The 20,660-nt window shown below is 41.5% G+C and overlaps 2 protein-coding genes across 2 annotated transcripts in view; both read left to right on the forward strand.

The window, feature by feature from the left end:
* The window catches only part of LOC125240618, a 329,570-nt gene that overhangs the window by 191,604 nt on the left and 117,306 nt on the right, over nt 1-20,660 (forward strand). The gene's annotated exons all lie outside the window — the stretch shown is intronic.
* On the forward strand, nt 10,950-11,831 carry LOC125241518. The gene has a single exon (XM_048150039.1). The coding sequence runs from the start codon at nt 10,950-10,952 to the stop codon at nt 11,829-11,831; it is 882 nt and encodes a 293-aa protein (XP_048005996.1).

Consider the following 20,660-nt stretch of genomic DNA (forward strand, 5'->3'; position numbering starts at 1 on the left):
GGGACACCTTACAGTCCTTACACAGATCAACTTAGCCCCAAACTAAGCAAAGCTTCTACTATGAGTGCTAAGCGACGAATAAAGTATAATCATTATTATTATTTGTATCTCCGTTTAAAACTCTCGGATCTTTCGAGCCCGGTCATTTAGAGGTATAAGGCGTGTGTGGGGATTAGGGATGTCACGAATGTCGCATGTGTCACATTCGCGAATGCGAATGTGCGAATGCGAATGCGAATATCGCTGAATTTCATAAAAAACCAAAATAAAAACCAAGCAATCACCAACAACCCGCTAGGTAAAAAAATTAAAATGCTTACTATTGGTCAAAATGCCGAGTACGAACTTCACGCCGTACGAATTTGACCTATCTGCGCATGCGCGAGTCGACAGTCGACAAGTAGCAATTGGAGCGGCCGGCGCGGGCGAGGAACAAGCTGCGACTTGCACACATTCGCATTCGCATCGTTTGAAGCGAATGCGAATGTCAATGCAAATGTTTAAAAGAATGCGAATCTTTCGCATATGCGAATGCGAATGCAAATATTCGTAACATCCCTAGTGGGGATATATAATAGATCCAACACGTAGAGGCCGTTTGGAGAGCTTTGATGTCATGTAGAACTTATTATTCTCAGTATTTATTTTCATTCTCTAGGCTACTAGGTTTTTTACAATATGTATATAAAAATAAAATATAAAAACATTTACAAAACAATATAAAAACATATAAACATATTATAAAAAACCTAACCCAGGGTGCCGCCAGCAGCGGGGCAGGGCCCAAGCTGCCGGTGGTTAGGGCTGCAGAGAGAGGAACCGTCGGACTATCCGCGCCGTGTCCAAGATCACCGCCTTCTGCATCTGGCCCTTGATCCAGCCACCAAGCGAGAGTCTCTTAAGATGTTGGTCGAGACTCTTCGCTATGAGACCGTTCGCTGAAACGACTATCGGAACAATGATCGTTGAATCAACATCCCACATGGCGGTTATCTCGTGAGCCAAGTCTAGGTACTTACTGGACTTGTCCTTCTCGGCTTTCACGAGATTTCATGTAGAACTTATTATTATTATGTGTATGTCCTTTCCAGTTCTCGGGACCATGGGGTCCCGGACTTTTGGGAGGCGTGCGTGGGGCCGAAGCCAACAGCGCAGAGGCCCTTTTAGACACTTTAATCTAGAGGCAAGGGATACACGTGGCGGATACCATCCCCGAGCGCACAATATGATACATCCGGAGATGGTCCCCGCCAGGTGTAAAGACTATTTCAGTGCAGCACTTTTGTGCTGCGATGGGAACTAAGGTCATAGGCTATTGTTGTGCAAGTTGGATGGACTGGATAATGGTATATGGGGGGAGACTATCGGACACCTGCCATGACAACTAGTCTCAGGATTGTAAAAAACAGGCGGTGACTCATTACTATTGTTCTGCTTTTGGTCTGTAATACCCCGATCTTACCAATGAGTTTTTAGAACTCATGTGCGAAATGTCATTTGATATGCCAGTCCCTTTTCGGTGATGGAACCAAACGATTTTTTGCGTAATTTGGTTTAACTGTCCTGTAACTATTAATTTTGGCTTCAGAAGTGCGTGGTTAAAATTTTCGGTTTCCTCTCGTAACACATTATTTAATAAATAAGTTGAATGTCATTTTCAAAACTGGTGAGATTTTATGAATTCAAAAGGGGGTCGGTATTTACACAATCGTTAAGGCCTGCTCAAATACTTACCCTGCCTAAAACATATAGCAACAGAGACTATGTAATGCAGAACCTTGTGTGTCCTGCAAGAAAGAGAGAAAACTAGATAAACTCTTTTAAGTGTTCGTTTAACCAAGAATCAGCTCGTGATTGTGAAAGGAATGAGCCCCAACACGTCCAGGAGGGCGATTTTTGAATCTCGTATACGGGATTTTGTCACTAAAATACCGGTTGAAAACGGTGACTTGCTAATTATTTTCAGTGACAATTTTCTGAATTCGAACGCGTGAGACTCAAAAATCGGCCCGTAGATCTAGTGAATTTCTATTTTCGACATTTATTTTGAAAAACACCCATCAACTATTATTATATTATATCGCTGGGAGGACAGTGTGGCGGCGGACCTGCGTCAGCTTCAAGTCAGTAACGTGCAACTAAAAGCTTGCGCGATATCAGGACGGGAACGATCTGTCATTTCGGAGGCTAAACTTCACTTTTGACCACTGAACCAAAATAGTTACAGATCTAGTGCTAAAAGGGATCCTTCGTATTTTTCCGGAAACGTTCGTATTTGTCATGCTAGCTCAGTCAATGGCAGTACATTTTGTACTAAGACTGACTGAAATAGCATGACACGTTCGTACGTTTCTGTAACAATACGAAGGCAAATCTTTTCGCACTACATCTGTAGTTTAGCTCGTCGGAGTCACAGTTCTGCATTATCGTGATTTCTGTGCTAACGACCATAAATTCTGCGAAAACGGCAAACAAAGGAGAGCAAACTTGGACGAAGCATTACTGTTTCTGAATTCTTTATCAAATAGCCATTTTGTCACTTGCTACTTACGATACTTCTACACTGCCCCTTATAAAAGTTGGGAAACTACCAAACTATAGGTGAAAACTTAAGAAAATCACCTGTTGTATGTGTGAGTGACGTGTTCGAATAGAGAACACATATTTAAAATTAGTAACACAAACAAAACAAACGCCTATTCGAACACGTCACTCACTAAGTTTTTCATCTATACCACAGTATAATAAAGAGTACTATCGTACAGTATGGCCACTCCCGCTCCCGCTGAAAGTGCCGCCCACCCCCTCTCGGTTACCTTACAGTTACCGCTTGTCAAAAACGCGAACAGTCGACCTGTCATATTTCACTCATACAAGCATGGTACGCGTTCACCTACACGAGCTTAGAATGTGTGCTGGGAACGCGCCTCTTTCATATATATTTGATCGCCAGTGTCCGAGATGTGCCTATACCGTACTAATCCATATACTTCCATTCTTACTTACTTAATATTGTATGGGAAAGTATGTGTGTCCGTTTGTTCGTCCGTTCACGGCAAAATGGAGCGACGAATTTAAGTGGAGATAGTTAAAGGGATGGAGAGTGACATAGGCTACTTTTTGTCTCTTTTTAACCCCCCACTTTCCTAGAATGGGGGTGGAAGTTTGTACGGAGCATTCCGCCTTTTTAGGGTTCCGTAGTCAACTAGGAACCCTTATAGTTTCGCCATGTCTGTCTGTCCGTCCGTCCGTCCGTCCGCGGATAATCTCAGTAACCGTAAGCACTAGAAAGCTGAAATTTGCTACCAATATATACATCAATCACGCCAACAAAGTGCAAAAATAAAAAATGGAAAAAAATGTTTTATTAGGGTACTCCCCCTACAAGTAAAGTGGGGGCTGATATTTTTTTTCATTCCAACCCCAACGTGTGATATATTGTTAGATAGGTATTTAAAAATGAATAAGGGTTTACTAAGATGGTTTTTTGATAATATTAGTATTTTCGGAAATAATCGCTCCTAAAGGAAAAAAAAGTGCGTCCCCCCCCCCTCTAACTTTTGAACCGTATGTTTAAAAAATATGAAAAAAATTACAAAAGTAGAACTTTATAAAGAATTTCTAGGAAAATTGTTTTGAACTTGATAAGTTCAGTAGTTTTTGAGAAAAATACGGAAAACTACGGAACCCTACACTGAGCGTGGCCCAACACGCTCTTGGCCGGTTTTACTTACTTAATATTGTATGGGAAAGTATGTGTGTCCGTTTGTTCGTCCGTTCACGGCAAAATGGAGCGACGAATTTAAGTGTATTTTTAAGTGGAGATAGTTAAAGGGATGGAGAGTGACATAGGCTACTTTTTGAAAAGAGATTTTTAACCCCCTACTTTCCTAGAATGGGGGTGGAAGTTTGTACGGAGCATTCCGCCTTTTTCGAATTTAACTCTAGCGAAGATGCGATCAAAAGCTAGTATACTTATTTATTAGTAGCGGAGTAGTATTAAAATTTTGAAAAAAAACCCCGACCGCGACATAGTAGACCGATTTTCATGAAACATGGCTAAGAACACTCCCGACTAACACAGCTTTCAAATAAAAAAAACTAAATCTAAATCGGTTCATCCGTTCGGGAGCTACGATGCCACAGACAGACAGACAGACGGACAGACAGACAGACACGTCAAACTTATAACACCCCGTCGTTTTTGCATCGGGGGTTAAAAAGAGAGAGCGCGCGATTTGTAGTTCATAGCTCGGCTACCAACTGTTCTATAGCTCGCCCGCGCTATCATTGCGTCTCTTTCATTTACACGGGGCGACTATCTTTTGTTCATTTTTAACCCCCGACGCAAAAACGAAGGGGTGTTATAAGTTTGACGTGTCTGTCTGTGTGTATGTCTGTCTGTCTGTCTGTCTGTCTGTTTGTCTGTTTGTCTGTTTGTCTGTCTGTCTGTCTGTCTGTCCGTGTGTGTGTCTGTCTGTGGCGTCGTAGCTCTCGAACGGATGAACCGATTTTGATTTAGTTTTTTTTGTCTGAAAGCTGAGTTAGTCGGGAGTGTTCTTAGCCCTGTTTCATGAAAATCGGTCCACTATGTCGCGGTCGGGGGTTTTTTCAAAATTTTAATTTTGTGGTTAGGTTAGGTTATTATAGCTAATAGCTCATAGCTTCCTCGCTTTTTGGTGGGACTAGTACCTTATACATAGGAGAGGTTACAGTTATAGCTTTACTTTAAAATCGTGAGGTGACGTTTTGGAGCGGTCCTTTTGTGTAGTGTATGTTAATATATTACTTACTAGCTTTTGCCCGCGACTTCGCTCGCGTTAGAAAGAGACAAAAAGTAGCCTATGTCACTCTCCATCCCTTCAACTATCTCTACTTAAAAAATCGCGTCAATTCGTCGCTCCGTTTTGCCGTGAAAGACGGACAAACAAACAGACACATACTTTCACATTTATAATATTAGTATGGATTGTTAGTAAGATGGAGAATACATACGGTCGATTCTGAATTCTCATCTTTTCTGTGATTTTATATTGACATACCTGAACATTTTTTCCTGCCGTTCCGTATTTAAATCCAAAAATATGTAGCCTGTACTGTCTATACTACGGGAAAAACACACAATAAACACTTTCAGCACACAAAAATCCGGCAATCAACAACTCAGGTGATTCGCCAGACTATTTACTCAGCCGAACGCCGGATTACAGTGATCCGGACCAATCCGATAATCCGGCAGTTTTGATGGAGCATGCGGCGAATATTTACATAGATTTGTTAGTTTTGCTGGTGGTTTTCCGCGAATCGACAACCGTTGCCTATTTTATGTAAACAGCAAGGTAGTGCTGCTCTTACCTTCTTCTTTTCAAATCCCCGAAGTAGTAATGTAGAAATTGCAGAACATTCCAAAAAGCGGAAACATTCTTGAGAATGTTCGCAGAACATTCCCGCAACATGCAATTTATTATTTAAACAAGAGAATATACTTGAAATAATGTTTAAATGGGCATAATATAAAACTATATGTTATTATAGGTATAATATTGTCTATTACAGCAGGGGCGGCTCACTCCGCGATTCTATCGCCGCGCTACAAGTACATCCTGGCGGCCGCGAGTTCGCGGCCTACTCAGGGGTGGCGCGCGTTCTCACGGAATGCACGTTCGCACTTTCTATTGTTACTTTACGTCGCGAGGTTTTTTAAGCGATGTCCGCGTGTGGAATGGCTCATAATACTTAGTTAAATAGACATATTGAATAAAATAAATACCATAGGACATTCTTACACAGATCTACTACTGATTAAGTCCCACAGAAAAGTTCAATAAGGCTTGTGATGTTGGAACGAACAAAAATATATAAATACAGTATATATGTATACCTAGAAAGTAACCAAGACTTGAATATAATAGTATAACATTTTATGTGAGTAATAATTCGTTTGAATCATAGGTAACCCTATCGCCGGGCGCCGCGCACGTGCGGCTCGTTTCTTTGTAAGAATTTTGTAGGTATTTAAAAAGGCGGCATTTCGTGAACATCAAAGCAGTGGGCCTTCTGTACTTGTACTATTATATATTCTGTGATTACAGTTAGTTATTTTGTTGATAAGTGATAAGTTACCTAAATTCTCACTATAAGTTGCTTAAATTCTCACTATACTTCAGGGAACATTTCGACTTTCAGACTTCACAGTTTTAGTCATGACTTTTTTAAATTAGGTACCGAACTATTATTTCTTAATGCCTGTTTTTGGTCATGACAATACATATATGTATATACAAAAAAAAAAGATCGCTGTCAGGATCGAACCTGAGAACATCGGCATACGAAGCCAGCGCACTACCACGGGATCACGTCTTGACTTGCTGAGTTCGACGAAATTATTAAACTACGAAGTTAGTAAGTATTCTGATAAATTCTCGTTCTCGAGAACATTCTCAGAAGTTACCGAAAATTCTCATGAGGAATGTTCTGCATCTTTGGAAACTTCTCGACCGTGCATTGCTACCCCGAAGCAAAAACGTCTGGGTGTTATAAGTTTGACGTGTCTGTCTGTCTGTCTGTCTATCTGTTTGTTGTATTTAAAATGCATATGACATATAATATGAATTATTATTATATGGTTGAGCCTGAGATGACTACCTCTTCTTCTTTAAGGATGACATAGACCAGAACAGGGGGCCGATTTTTGAGTCTCACTGTCACTAAAATACCGTTTGAAAACGGTGATTGCCTATTATTTTTAGTGACAATTTTCTGAATTCGAACGCCGTGATATTCAAAAACTTTTTAACAAAAAATAAAACCGCCTTCAAAAATAAGCGCGTTAAAAAACACGGAGAAACTAAAAAGCCAAAAATAATAAACCTTTCCATTCAGATTTCTTATCGTATTGCAATAAGCTAAACATCCAAATTATAAACAAATCAATTATTTTTGTAGTCGGTACCAGACCTGTTCGTCGCCTTGCTATTGCCTGTTTGCCCCACCCAACCATACACAGGCTGGTACCGACTCCAAAAATAATTGATTTGTTTATAATTTGGATGTTTAGCTTATTGCAATACGATAAGAAATCTGAATGGAAAGGTTTATTATTTTTGGCTTTTTAGTTTCTCCGTGTTTTTTAACGCGCTTATTTTTGAAGGCGGTTTTATTTTTTGTTAAAAAGTTTATTTATTTGTTGATTTTTAGTGGTTCCTAGTGATATTATATGTATCAGTCCGAATACATGTACAGTAGTGAAAGAATTATCCTTTAACTCCTAACCATTGAGGAGTTGACCTTCCATCATCAGCTCAGTTGATTTTTAGTGGTTCCTAGTGATATTATATGTATCAGTCCGAATACATGTACAGTAGTGAAAGAATTATCCTTAAACTCCTAACCATTGAGGAGTTGACCTTCCATCATCAGCTCAGCCACATAAAATTATTACCATCAGACGTAAATACTGGTGTACCTTTGAAAAATAGACTAAAAACATTACATGTGCCTATAACATTTGAAGAGTTCCCTCGATTTCTCCAGGATCCCATCATCAGACCCTGACTTGGTGCCAATGGGACCATCTCGGGGTTATACCAGTTCGATCAAAAAAAAAATTTTGAAAATCGGTCCACGATTCTCGGAGATATCGAGTAACATACATACAAAAAAAAAATAAAAAAAAAAAACATTCAGTCGAATTGAGAACCTCCTCCTTTTTTGAAGTCGGTTAAAAATCGGCCCCCAGGCCTAGACGTACCCAACTACACAAACGCTTACGATACTATTCTTGTAGCTATATTTATCGCTCTTTTGTATTGGCGCGACAGAGCTATAGACTGCGTTTCAATCGACATTTAGCGTCAACGATTGTGGTTTCGTCTAAGCCGGCGTTTTCCGATGGCGTTTAATTTTCTGTGACAAAGTAGCCTGCAGGTATTTCCATACAAAACAAAAAAAAATAGTTTTTAAGCGTTATTTAAGAGAACTGGGGGTTACCATGATGTACTAAAGACGTTCAGTTTAGGTTGAGAGAAAGGGACACAGCTATAGCAGTTACATAGCTCCGTCCCTCTCTCTCTCAACCTAAACTGAACGGCTTTAGCACATCATGGTAACCCCCCGTTATTAGACTTATATTGACCGGGATATAGACCGTGATTACCTTTTTGAAAAAGGAACTTTTTGAAGGAGGGTAGATCGCGCGCTGTCTATGCAACTTTAACATCCGTGCCCTCGTCAGTTTTCCGTGATCATGATGCATGCAACTGCGTCGAAATATCGGGAGCTCGACAAAAATCAAAAAGGTAATCACGGTCTATATCCCGGTCAATATAAGTCTAATGAAAATAATCGTGAATCATTCAAAAGTCTTAGTACTGTTATTGTTTTAATTATAGACATTTTTCTATGAAATAAATTTTTCTTATCTTATCTTATTTTAAAAACTATGATGGCTTCCAGTGGCCCAGTAGGTAGTGACCCTCCCTGCTAAACCGATGGTCTTGGGTTCGAATCCCGGTAAGGGTATTAATTTGTGTCGTGAGCACCAATATGTTTCTGAGTCATGTATTTTTTTATACCACGTTCGGTGGCAAACAGGCCGCCTGATGGAAAGCGGTCACCGTAACCTATGGATGCCTGCAACTCAAGGTGTGTCACATGCGCGTTGCCGACCCATTAGAAACTTGTACACTCCTTTTTTGAAGAACCCCATACTGTATAGTTCATCGGGAGTTCATTCCACAGCCGGAGCGTCCGCGAGAGGAAATATGTATGTTTTTAACCGCCTTCCAAATCTCAAAGGAAGGGGTTATCAAGTCGTCTGTATGTTTTTTTTTTAATGTTTGTTCCTCGATATCTCCGTCGTTACTAGACCGATTTTGAAATTTTTTTTTTTGATTGAATGTATATGCATACAGATTGGTCCCATTTTTCTCAGAACCCAGTTCTGATGATGGGATCCTGGAGAAATCGAGGGAACTCCTCAAATCTGAAAGGCATACATATAGTGATTTTTGTGTTTTTAAAGGAACAGCATGCATTTACGTACGGAACAGTGACATTTGGTGCAGTGGAACTCCTGATGATGGTCAGAACCGAACTCCTCAAATCTGAACGGCACACTTATAGTGACTTTGGTATTTTTATAAGAACAGCATGCACTTACGTCCAGAACAGTGATATTTGGTGCAGTGGAATTGCTGATGATGGTCAGAACGGAACTCCTCAAATCTGAACGGCACACTTATAGTGACTTTGGTATTTTTATAAGAACAGCATGCACTTACGTCCAGAACAGTGACATTTGGTGCAGTGGAACTGCTGATGAAGAGTGAGCCGCCCCTGGTTAGAGTTCCGTTCTGATAATCATTCTCATCTGTAAGTACTTCAGAATCATCCAGATTTCAAAATTGGTTCAGAAATGACGGAGATATCGAATAACAAACATTAAAAAATATACAGACGAATTGATAACATAATCCAACATTTGAAAGTATTTATCACCAGAACCCCAAAGGAAGGCGGTTTTTTTTTTCTTAAAAATTATCTATGTACATATTAAAGTATTTGTAAGTAGTTAAGACGATACGGTAGGGGTCAATTCTCCATACAAACGCTCTGGACTATTTCCTCCCTGGTTTTTGAAGGTAGAGCAATGATTTTTCAACTCAGATTGTTATTATTTTTATCTGTGTCGGACCGTTTTGATTTTTTTGATATTCTGCGTTTTAAAGATTCTAGAGCCACTCAAAAATTTCCAAAAACGGCCTTTTTCATTATGGCGCAAAAAAGGTGTGATACTCAAGATTGGTAACAATTAACCAAAAAAGCTAAACGGTCCGACATAGATTATTTCATTGTGTGGCGACCATCTACATTAATGTATAGCCGCCTTTATAAAATACAACAGCAACACCGAGCTGTCATGTTGACACTCGTCGTAACCTAGATCTAGAGATTGCAACACGTGTAATTTATAATTGTCTAAAACTAAGATTTGTCGACGTGTAATGATGTAATCCAAATAAACCGATTTGTATCCCATACACGGTTGTTGTTTAATGTTCCTGCCATCATTTCATCGCACTCCCAAATTGGTGACCACCGAATTTGTCGCATTGGAAGCGCCCGGTTTGCATGCGCGTGCGACACTGTTTCCGAGAACTGATCGAGGGCCTCTTGGGGGCTTGCAGTGTAATTCTACGCCTACTCATTGTTCCGACAACCGCCCCGAGGCAACGGGGCGCGTGGAACTAGCACCAGGAGGACGCGGCCCGGATCAGCGCGAGACGACTTCCATGTTTCGTCGCCGGCATCGCCGGCAGTTCGGACTAGTACGAAAATGGTGAAGTGCGTTCAAAATTGAAGTGAGTGTTATTTTTTTAAGGAACCGTGCTGTGACTGCAACCTGTAAGTACAATACAATCACTATACCAATTAAACCTAATTCAGACAATCCCAAGTTTGTTCGTTCAAGAATTTATTACTGTGTGTGCGGGCATTACTATCCAGCTGGTGTTTTATGGACAGTTAACATTTCAACCGTTACATGTATATAATAACCATAATTGCCTAACATAACCTGTAACTTGCTTTGGTTTTTAATTCACAAAGTTAGCTATAATTGTACAAATATTTTAATTTATCCATTATTGAATGATTGCATTTGTTTTCCTTGCAAAATATCCAAAGTAATTGTCATTGCATTTGGTATAACCACGCTCATATACATATAACCATAAATTGCCTACATACATTGTCATTCCTGTTATTAATTTCTTTTTGTGTGCGTTTATTTTGCTATAATAACATTTGGCTATTTAATTGTACTAACTGGAATATTGTGTGGTGTGTACTAAAAAAACATTGGCCTATTGTACTAACTAAAAATAGTGTGTGGTGTGTGTCATTGGGTGGTGGCATTGGCATTTGAGTACATATTTATTTCCTTAACCATGTCGGCAGAGGAACTCAGACAACAGCTTACAGACCTGCAGAGCAGGCATGAAGCACTACAAGCTCAGCTGCAGGGACAGGGACATCAAGTTCACCCTGAACCCACATCAACACCTGCCACCGGAGATAAGGTGTGCAAAGTATCTGTAAAATTGCCCCCATTCTGGGCCGACAAACCAAAAGTATGGTTTGCCCAGGCGGAGTGTCAGTTTCATGTCGCAGGAATAACATCTGACATGACCAAATTTAGCCATGTTATAAGCATTATAGACCAGAAACTTATTGGAGAAATAGAAGACCTGGTATTAGATCCGCCTAAAGAAGATAAATATGAAACTTTAAAAAAGGAGCTGATTAGAAGACTGGCAGTGTCAGAGCAAGAACGGGTAGACAGGCTAGTGAGTGAGGAAGAACTTGGTGACAACAAGCCCTCCACTTTCCTCAGGCGACTCCGCTCTCTCGCAGGGACTACAAAAGATGAAACCCTGCTGCGACAGCTGTGGATGAGGCGTTTGCCGACCAATGTCCAAGCTATTCTCGCTGCTCACACTGATCTTTCGCTTGAAAAGTTAGCAGGTTTGGCTGACAATATAATAGAGGTGTCGCCAGGGTCCTCAAAAGTTAATAAAATTGACAACACCTGCCCATCAAGTGACATGGCTTCGCTTAAAGAGTGCATTGAACAGCTGACCATGCAAGTGGCCAGCCTTGCTGGCTCTCAAGCCAGAGGCCGCTCCCGCAACAGATCTTCTTCAAGAACCAGAAGCCGAAATGGATCCCCAACCTCTCGGAGATGCTGGTATCATAGAAAATATGGCACCAAAGCCACCAAATGCATATCTCCTTGCAACTGGGAGGAAAACTCCAACCGCAATCAGTAAACGCGGCTACTGATTGCTCAACATTGAAAAGTTATGGCCGCCGTTTATTCATTAGGGATAAATGCACAAACCAAAAGTTTTTAATAGATACTGGATCTGACTTATGCTGTTACCCACAACGCTGGCTGAAATATAGAAAACCTACCAGCTGGGAACTCAGCGCAGCAAATGGCAGCAGCATAAAAACCTATGGCACTATAAAACTTAACTTGGATTTAGGACTGCGGCGTGAATTTATTTGGCTTTTTGTGGTCGCTGATGTCAGCACCGCTATCATTGGATCTGATTTTTTGGCGCATTATCACCTTTTACCAGACTGTTATAAAAAGAAATTAATCGATGGTACCACAGGTTTAAATGCTGCAGCCTCAGTTGCTATTACGGATCACTCAAGTGTAAAAGCCATAAATTTTCCGAATTCAGTATTTGCACAAGTGCTCACTGAGTTCCCAGATGTTGTTAAACCGCCGGGTCTCCCACGTGTGATAAAACACAATACAGTGCACCACATCCAGACAACAGACGGACCGCCTCTTTCTTCCCGTCCACGCCGTTTAGCTCCTCACAAGCTAACAGCTGCCAAGAAAGAATTTGAGGATTTGGTGCGAAGCGGTATTGCTCGGCCATCCCAAAGCGCTTGGTCCTCACCGCTACATATGGCCTTGAAGAAGGACGAGTCATGGCGCCCCTGCGGTGATTATCGGGCTTTAAACGCCAGGACCATTCCCGATCGGTACCCTGTTCGGCATATTAATGATTTTTCCCATAATCTAGCTGGAGCAAAAAATTTTTTCAACCATAGATCTGGTGAAAGCATACCATCAGATACCCGTAGCCGAAGAAGATATACCAAAAACGGCTATCGTCACCCCGTTTGGCCTCTTCGAATTCCCTTTTATGACCTTCGGGTTAAGGAACGCGGGTCAAACGTTTCAAAGATTCATTGACGAGGTCACGCGGGGTCTCGATTTCGTATTTCCCTATGTTGATGACATCTTGGTATATTCAACAAACGAGACTCTTCACAAAGAACACCTGAAGATATTATTCAAACGACTACAGGATTATGGTGTAGTAATTAATCCGTCAAAATGTGTGTTTGGTGCTAAGGAAGTCAAGTTTTTAGGTTTCCAAATCAGCTCGGAAGGTACCAAGCCTCCACAAGATCGAATCCAAGCTCTTCTAGATTTCCCCCTCCAAAGACTGTCCAGGGAGTACGCCGTTTTCTCGGCATGATCAATTATTATCGCCGATTCATACCCCATGCGGCCCAGTCACAGGCTCCTCTTGTCGACGCCGTAGCTGCCATAAACGGTAAAGGTGCAAAACCATTCTTATGGACACCTGAACTTTTGCTAAGATTCGAGGAATGCAAGCAGGGCCTGTCTACGGCTACCCTTTTGCAACACCCCACTTATGGTGCTCCTCTTGGTCTTTTTACAGACGCATCTAGTGTACATATTGGATCCTGTCTGCAGCAGCTCGTAAACGGTCAGTGGTGCCCTCTCGCTTTCTTCAGCAGGAAACTGACCTCCCAGCAGACGCAGTGGCCGGCATATTATAGAGAGTTGCTAGCGGTGTACGAAAGCGTACAGCATTTTCGCTACATACTCGAGGTTCAGCACGTAACTATATACACGGATCATAAGCCGCTGCTGTACGCGTTCGTACAGCGCCGTGAGAAGCTTCCACCTTCACAACTGAACCAACTATCTTTTATAGGACAATTTACTACGGACATTCGATATATCAGAGGTGAAGATAACGTGGTTGCGGACACAATGTCGCGCATCGAAGCTATTTCGCTAGACATCGATTACAAAGCACTCGCTTACTCACAGGAGTCCGACCAAGATCTCGCGACATTGTGCCAAGGAGATTCTGGCCTTAAACTTACCAGAATTACACTCCCCGGCACAGAAACTTCCATTCAATGTGACGTATCAACAGGGAAGCCTCGTCCCTACTTAACCCCTTCGTTTCGCCGAGCAGCGTTTGAACAGTTACATAATCTCAGTCACCCGGGAGTTCGCGCCACCATTAAATTGCTGACAAGCCGTTATGTTTGGCCATCTATTAAAAACGATGTACGAAGATGGGCCCAGTCATGTCTCGAATGCCAACGGACTAAAGTGACACGTCACACCTCAGCACCAGTAGGTCACATTCCCCAGCCATCTGGACGTTTCCAGCATATTCACATAGATATTGTAGGACCCTTGCCAGTGTGTAACGAATTTCGCTACTGCCTGACGGCCATCGACAGAGTCTCAAGGTGGCCGGAAGTGTGGCCCATGCGCACTATCACGGCTGAGGAAGTAGCTGACACATTCATTCGCGAGTGGGTGTCTCGATTTGGTGTACCGTCAATAATTACAACGGACCAAGGAACTCAATTTGAGTCAGACCTATTTCGCCGCCTCACACTCACTTTCTCTTCAAAACGCATCAGGACAACCGCATACCACCCGTGCGCGAATGGGATGATCGAACGTGTCCATCGACAACTGAAAGCGGCTCTTATGTGCCACGCTGATTCCTGGGTAAAAGCCCTACCTCTTGTCCTGCTGGGTATGCGGACAGCATTTAAAGAAGACATCAATGCTACTGCCGCGGAAATGTTATACGGCGAAAGTTTGCGTTTACCGGGAGAAATGTTGAATCCGGCCCCAACGAGAATGGAAGACCCAGCTGACTACGTCACTCAGCTCCGACGTAAGATGGCAGCGTTGCAGCCTGTCCCAGCATCACGACACGCAAAGCCAGCAATTTTCATTTCCAAAGCGTTGTCATCAGCAACTCACGTCTTTTTGCGGGACGACACCGTTCGCCGTCCATTACAACCTCCTTATACTGGCCCACACGAAATTGTATCTCGGTCCACCGATGGTAAAACCTTGACACTCCGCATCAAAAATAGGGAAGTCGTGGTAAGCATCGACCGAGTAAAACCAGCTTTTATTGAAGCGAGAGCGGCAGAACCGACAGTTAGAACAGACGTTCAGAAGGAAACACCCGCTCCTAAGCCTATTGTCAAGCCAGCCGAGAATATTTCTCCCAGTAATCAGCTGATGAAGCCTACACGGTTTGAATTTACCCGTACCGACGAACCAGTTGAAACTCCCGCGGATGCCGCTACCCAATTGCCACCTGTCACACGATCTGGCCGAAAGGTGACATTTAGCAAACGCAACGATTTTTGTTATTTCTAGGGGGTTACTTCTCTCCGTGGGGGGCTGGTGTGGCGACCATCTACATTAATGTATAGCCGCCTTTATAAAATACAACAGCAACACCGAGCTGTCATGTTGACACTCGTCGTAACCTAGATCTAGAGATTGCAACACGTGTAATTTATAATTGTCTAAAACTAAGATTTGTCGACGTGTAATGATGTAATCCAAATAAACCGATTTGTATCCCATACACGGTTGTTGTTTAATGTTCCTGCCATCATTTCATCGCACTCCCAAAATTGTTATTCAGATTCTCAAATTTCGTTCCGATTGATTAAGTTTTGAAGGAGGAAAGAGTCGAGAGCGGAACCTCGATTTCAAAGATTTTTTTGAAATATCTTTTGACTGAGTTGTTCTTAATGGACAATTTTTTTTCGATAAATCTAGTTAATAACACTTGTATTTTTAACTAAAATTCCCAAGTTGAAAGGGGGGCTCCTTTCCATTTTCGCATTTTCGCTACCCCTCTTAAGTATAATTATTTATGTATCGTTCTCTGAGTACCCACAACACAAGCCTTGAGCTTACATTGCAGATTTTTTCCTAAAATTTTTTAAAGCCAATTAATTGTCGGATGAAAAGATCGTTCAATATCACATTAATCATACTCATACTCTTACTCATTTATTCATAATATTCTTAAAATATTACATGTCAACAAATAAATAAATAAATAATATACAAGTACTTAGATACATAGAGAACATTCATGACAGGAACAAAAATCTGTGTTCATCACACAAATAAATGCCCTTACCGGGATTCGAATCCAAGACCGCGGCGTAGCAGTCAGGGTCACTATCCGCTGGGCTAGGCCATACCGGTCGTCAAAAATATAATAATAACATATAATAATACATAGTAGTGTGACTATTTAAAAAAGAAGTAAAAAAAATTGAATAATTTTATTTTTTGAGTGTTAAATAGAAATTGTTATTGGTTTCCTAACAAACGACAGTCGTAGTAAGGATGTTGTAGGCTTCTGCTCTCTCGACATCCAACAAAACTCTGTGCACGAAATTTCGTAAAATAGATGGTTAATATACACACAGCCATAAGTGTAATACCATAATGGCGAATCACGCAAATAGCCCTGGCTGACACCCTTCGAATTATTTCGAAACGGTCTGAATCTGTCATTTGTCATTCCGAACTGAGATAGGTAAATTATTGAGCGAAATAAGCGAGTTGAATCTCTAGATCTCTACTGAGTTAACGAGTTGGCAAGTTCAGTTAAATGAAGTAGTTCATATAAATCACTTACAACTAGCGAACGAAACATGTCTAGTCATTTCGCGAGCTTCGAATAAGCCTTTAGTTCAATCTCGTTGATCTCGCGAGATCTCGTCGATTTTTCGGCCGAGATCAATCTCGCTAAAAATGACCGAGATCTCGTACAAAAGAGATCTCCTATTTGTAACATCTATAAAATTAAGTCAATATTACAAATTAACAATCCCAATAAAGTAACTTAATACATTCACAAAGAAAAAAGAATTCATAAAACAATCCGATCGCAACAGAATTCTCTCTCTATAAGTAACCTTTTTCGGAGGGACTTATTTTGACGGAGTGGCATCGAAGCCTAAGACAATATTTAAATAAGGTGCAAAACTTTTCCAAGAAGGGTTCCGTGGGCGTTATGTGCTTTTAAAATAAGAAATAAGTCTGAATACGTCCCACTGTTGGGCTCAGAACACAGATCAATACAACAAGATGGCCCTTACAGGGCGACTCGCGGTCACCAAGCATACGACAAATCAGGTTTATAAAAGTTTGAACGCGTGCGACACCGATCAGTAGCGCCCAAGTATATGACCCGCTAACAGTGTCCGTGTCCGCTCGGGAAAAAATCTTAAATAATCAATTTTGGTTGCAAACAATGGTCTCTTACAGCATAAAGTGGTGTGGCAAGTCTTCTAACACTTCTACATGTAAAAAAGATGGAACAACATTCCACAGTTAAGTCAAATTAATTATTTTGTTGAATATTGTTTATTGTCCGCGGAGTTCATTTATACTGGTCAATATGGTTGTGCTGAGCGGCGCCGAGGCGCGTCCATCCCTCTTTACCGAGTTAACAATGTGATATGCTATCCCTTTCACGTAAACGACTAGGCATGGGGCCATGTTAGTTTATGTCTGTTGCGGGAACTTCGTACTGCCGTTCGTACCATGTGCTACCATTTTATGAAATATAAAAGAAAGCAGATTTGTAATAGTGAATAATTATCTAGAATCTGTAGAGTCTGTAGTGGTATTTAGTTCATTGATTAGTTTAGAATATTTAGTTGGTTATTTAACTTAGTAAACGTAAGTAAAAATGCACAGTTTAGTTATTAGTTACTAGAATGATTTTTATTGAGATGCTATCACAATTATCATCCTCCTTGCGTTATCCCGGCATCGGCATTCGCCACGGCTCATGGGAGCCTGGGGTCCGCTTTGGAAACTACTACCAAGATTTGGCGTAGGCACTAGTTTTATGAAAGCGACTGCCATCTGACCTTCCAACCCGAAGGGTAACTAGGCCTTATTATAATTTAATTATAATATTATAATTTGTTGCAAAACAAATTCACCACAGTACTGGTACCGGTACCATTGTCTATAATAGACATGTCCCATTCCCATCCCTACTGCTAATCATAAAGGCGCGCCATTATTTGAAACGACCAATGGCAGCACCGTGCGCGCCCGCCTCACCCCGCAAGGATTGGTGATTTGCGTCTCGAACAATATCGCTTGCATTTGGCTTCTAGTGGGGTGTTCTGTGGCTCAGAAACTGGTATTGGGCAATGAGGTATTGGGAGGTCTTAGAAAGGTACATAAAATAAATATTGGAGGCCACCTTACACAAATCAACCAAGCCCCAAACTAAGAAAAGCTAATACTATGAGTGCTCAGCGACGATAGTCATAGGTACTCATATACATAGAAAACATCTTCCTAGAAACTTTAATGTTCCTCTCATCTAATCTGAGGTTAACTGGAAGAGATCCCTTATAGGGATAAGTTCGCCTTTGTACCTCTGTTCCTGTAAACTGTATATAAATCCGTTGTACACAATAAAGTGATTACTACTACAACCACTACATCCATGGCTGTGTTTATCACACAATGAAATACCCTTACTGGGATTCGAACCCAGGTCCACCACTACCGACTAGGCCAGGCCGCTTGTCATACAACTTGCTTGCTACAGACAAGCTAGTGATACATTATTATACGAGTATGTAGGTAGAAATACTTATGTACATAGGTATGGGTCAGGATGTGAACCCGCGACCTCCAGTTACGCCGCTACTATAGGTACCATACCATGCTTCTATATTTCTACGGTGATAATAGTACATTACAAGTGCGTAAAAAAGGAAGTTCGAAACGAGTGGCGATAAATTAAAACACGCCCGAAGGGAGTGTTTGAAATCGACGAATTTCCTTTTCGCACGTGTATCGTACGACGTTTTTCAGTGCAGATGGCCCTCCAAAGTTTCGACCTGACATACTGAACCACTTTTCGCACTAGTGCGTAAAAAAGGTACCATTATGTACGGAAAATGTTGTAATGTAAAAATGGTAAAAAATTGTATGTTGTGTTTAAGAGATGTTTAAAGAGATTTGTCGTTATTAGGGTGCAGTCGGTTACTATCGGTCTTTGCTTATATTTCCTAAAACAAAATCATAATAGTATTTTATGCAACAGGCGTTTAAAGAAGGTCAAAAAAGACGAGTGGCGTGGGTAACAATTTGAGGCGAAGCCGAAAATTGTTATTAAAACGCCACGAGTATTTTTTGATTCAGTTAAACACCGTTGCATACAATACTTTTTCTACGTCCATGCACTTAGTTTTTAACAGTTTTCTTGAATCACTTTAGTGAAATTCACAATGGTTCCCGTATTTTAACGCACTGTCAGCTCAGTCCAAAGCCTTCCCGCGCACGCTCGCAGTATCGTTATAGCAATGCGTTGCCATGGCTACAGAGCCAAACAATGCGTTTTCAGTTTTTTTCGATACTGCGCGCTTGCGCGGAAAGACGGCGGACTCTGACTTTGGGGAATAGACTTTTATGTAGGGTTTTAAAGATCTATACACCTTGTAAATGTCGAATAACAGTTTGGGAGTAAGATTTTTTTTTAAATAATAAAACAACAAAATGGAACCCTAATATAGGCTTTTTCCTGCTACTAGGATTTCGAGAGCTCTTCAGTCAGAGTTTGCGTGTACCTGTCACCTACATCATCCTCCTTGCGTTATCCCGGCATTTGCCACGGCTCATGGGAGCCTGGGGTCCGCTTTGACAAGATTTGGCGTAGACGCTAAGTTTTACGAAAGCGACTGCCATCTAACCTTCCACTCCGAAGGGTCTGTCTGTCTGTCTGTCTGTCTGTTTGTCTGTCTGTCTGTGTGTGTGTCTGTCTGTGGCATCGTAGCTCCCGAACGGATGAACCGATTTTGATTTAGTTTTTTTTGTCTGAAAGCTGAGTTAGTCGGGATTGTCGGGAGTGTTCTTAGCCATGTTTCATGAAAATCGGTCCACTATGTCGCGGTTGGGGGTTTTTTCAAAATTTTAATTTTGTGGTTATTTTCAGTCCGGTCCCAGTACTACGGGTTTTTAAAGACGTTCACCATGTTTCACGTCATAAGTGTAAAATAAAATATGTAGAATGTGCATCCTGAAGCTTTGTCAAAGTAAACGTTGAATTTGACGCTCAAAGGCGCTGATTAGAGCGCAGTGCAGTTTAAAACCACAAGGCTGCCCGTATTTTGCTCACCTGTCGGGAAAGCACGGTAGCGTGATACCTATAGCTTATTGCGTCGCTGCGTCTTTTTCGCACTTTCTGTAAGTGTGAGGGACTATCCACACACAGGCGACGCATGTCTTAACCCTTAAATGCATGACCTTGACAAAGATTTATTCAAATTTGAATTTTGACATGCTGTTAATAGAGTTAACAAAAATGCATGATGCATATATACATCACTATGCATTTAAGGGTTAAGACGTGGAACAGACGCCAGCGTGACCCACACTCAGGCGACGCACGTCGTAAGACGCGGAACGGACGTCAATGCCGCGCCGCCCGAGTGTAATTTCAAAAACGTCTCCTTTAGACGGGAAAGGACGTCTCCTTTAGACGTTTTTTAAATTACACTCGGGCGGCGCGCCACTGACGTGCGTTCCGCGTCTTACGACGTGCGTCACCTGACCCCTCAGCACAACTTGCCTTGTCGCGCGCGAGTCCATACATCGAGTGCGACTTCAAGTATGGACTCGCGCGCGACAAGGCAAGTTATGCTAGAGGGGCTGAGTGTGGGTTGCCACTGAAAGAGACGCACCTGGCCTAGCCAAAGTGACAATCGTTATCACTTCGTAGCAAATAAAATGCAACTGGCTCTGTCGCGCCGATACGGAATCTGTGTAAGAATGTCCTATAATATTTATATTATTTATTATCTTCTGCCCAATCTGATAATCAGACTGTTGGTAGTGTTGATAGTAACGTCGCTAAATAAATACTTAATATCTGGGCAACCGAGCTTCGCTCGGTTCTGTTTCGTATCCTCAAAGAGGATCTAGTATTATAGAG

This window comes from Leguminivora glycinivorella, chromosome Z, assembly GCF_023078275.1.
Source record: "Leguminivora glycinivorella isolate SPB_JAAS2020 chromosome Z, LegGlyc_1.1, whole genome shotgun sequence".
Lineage (NCBI taxonomy): Eukaryota > Metazoa > Arthropoda > Insecta > Lepidoptera > Tortricidae > Leguminivora > Leguminivora glycinivorella.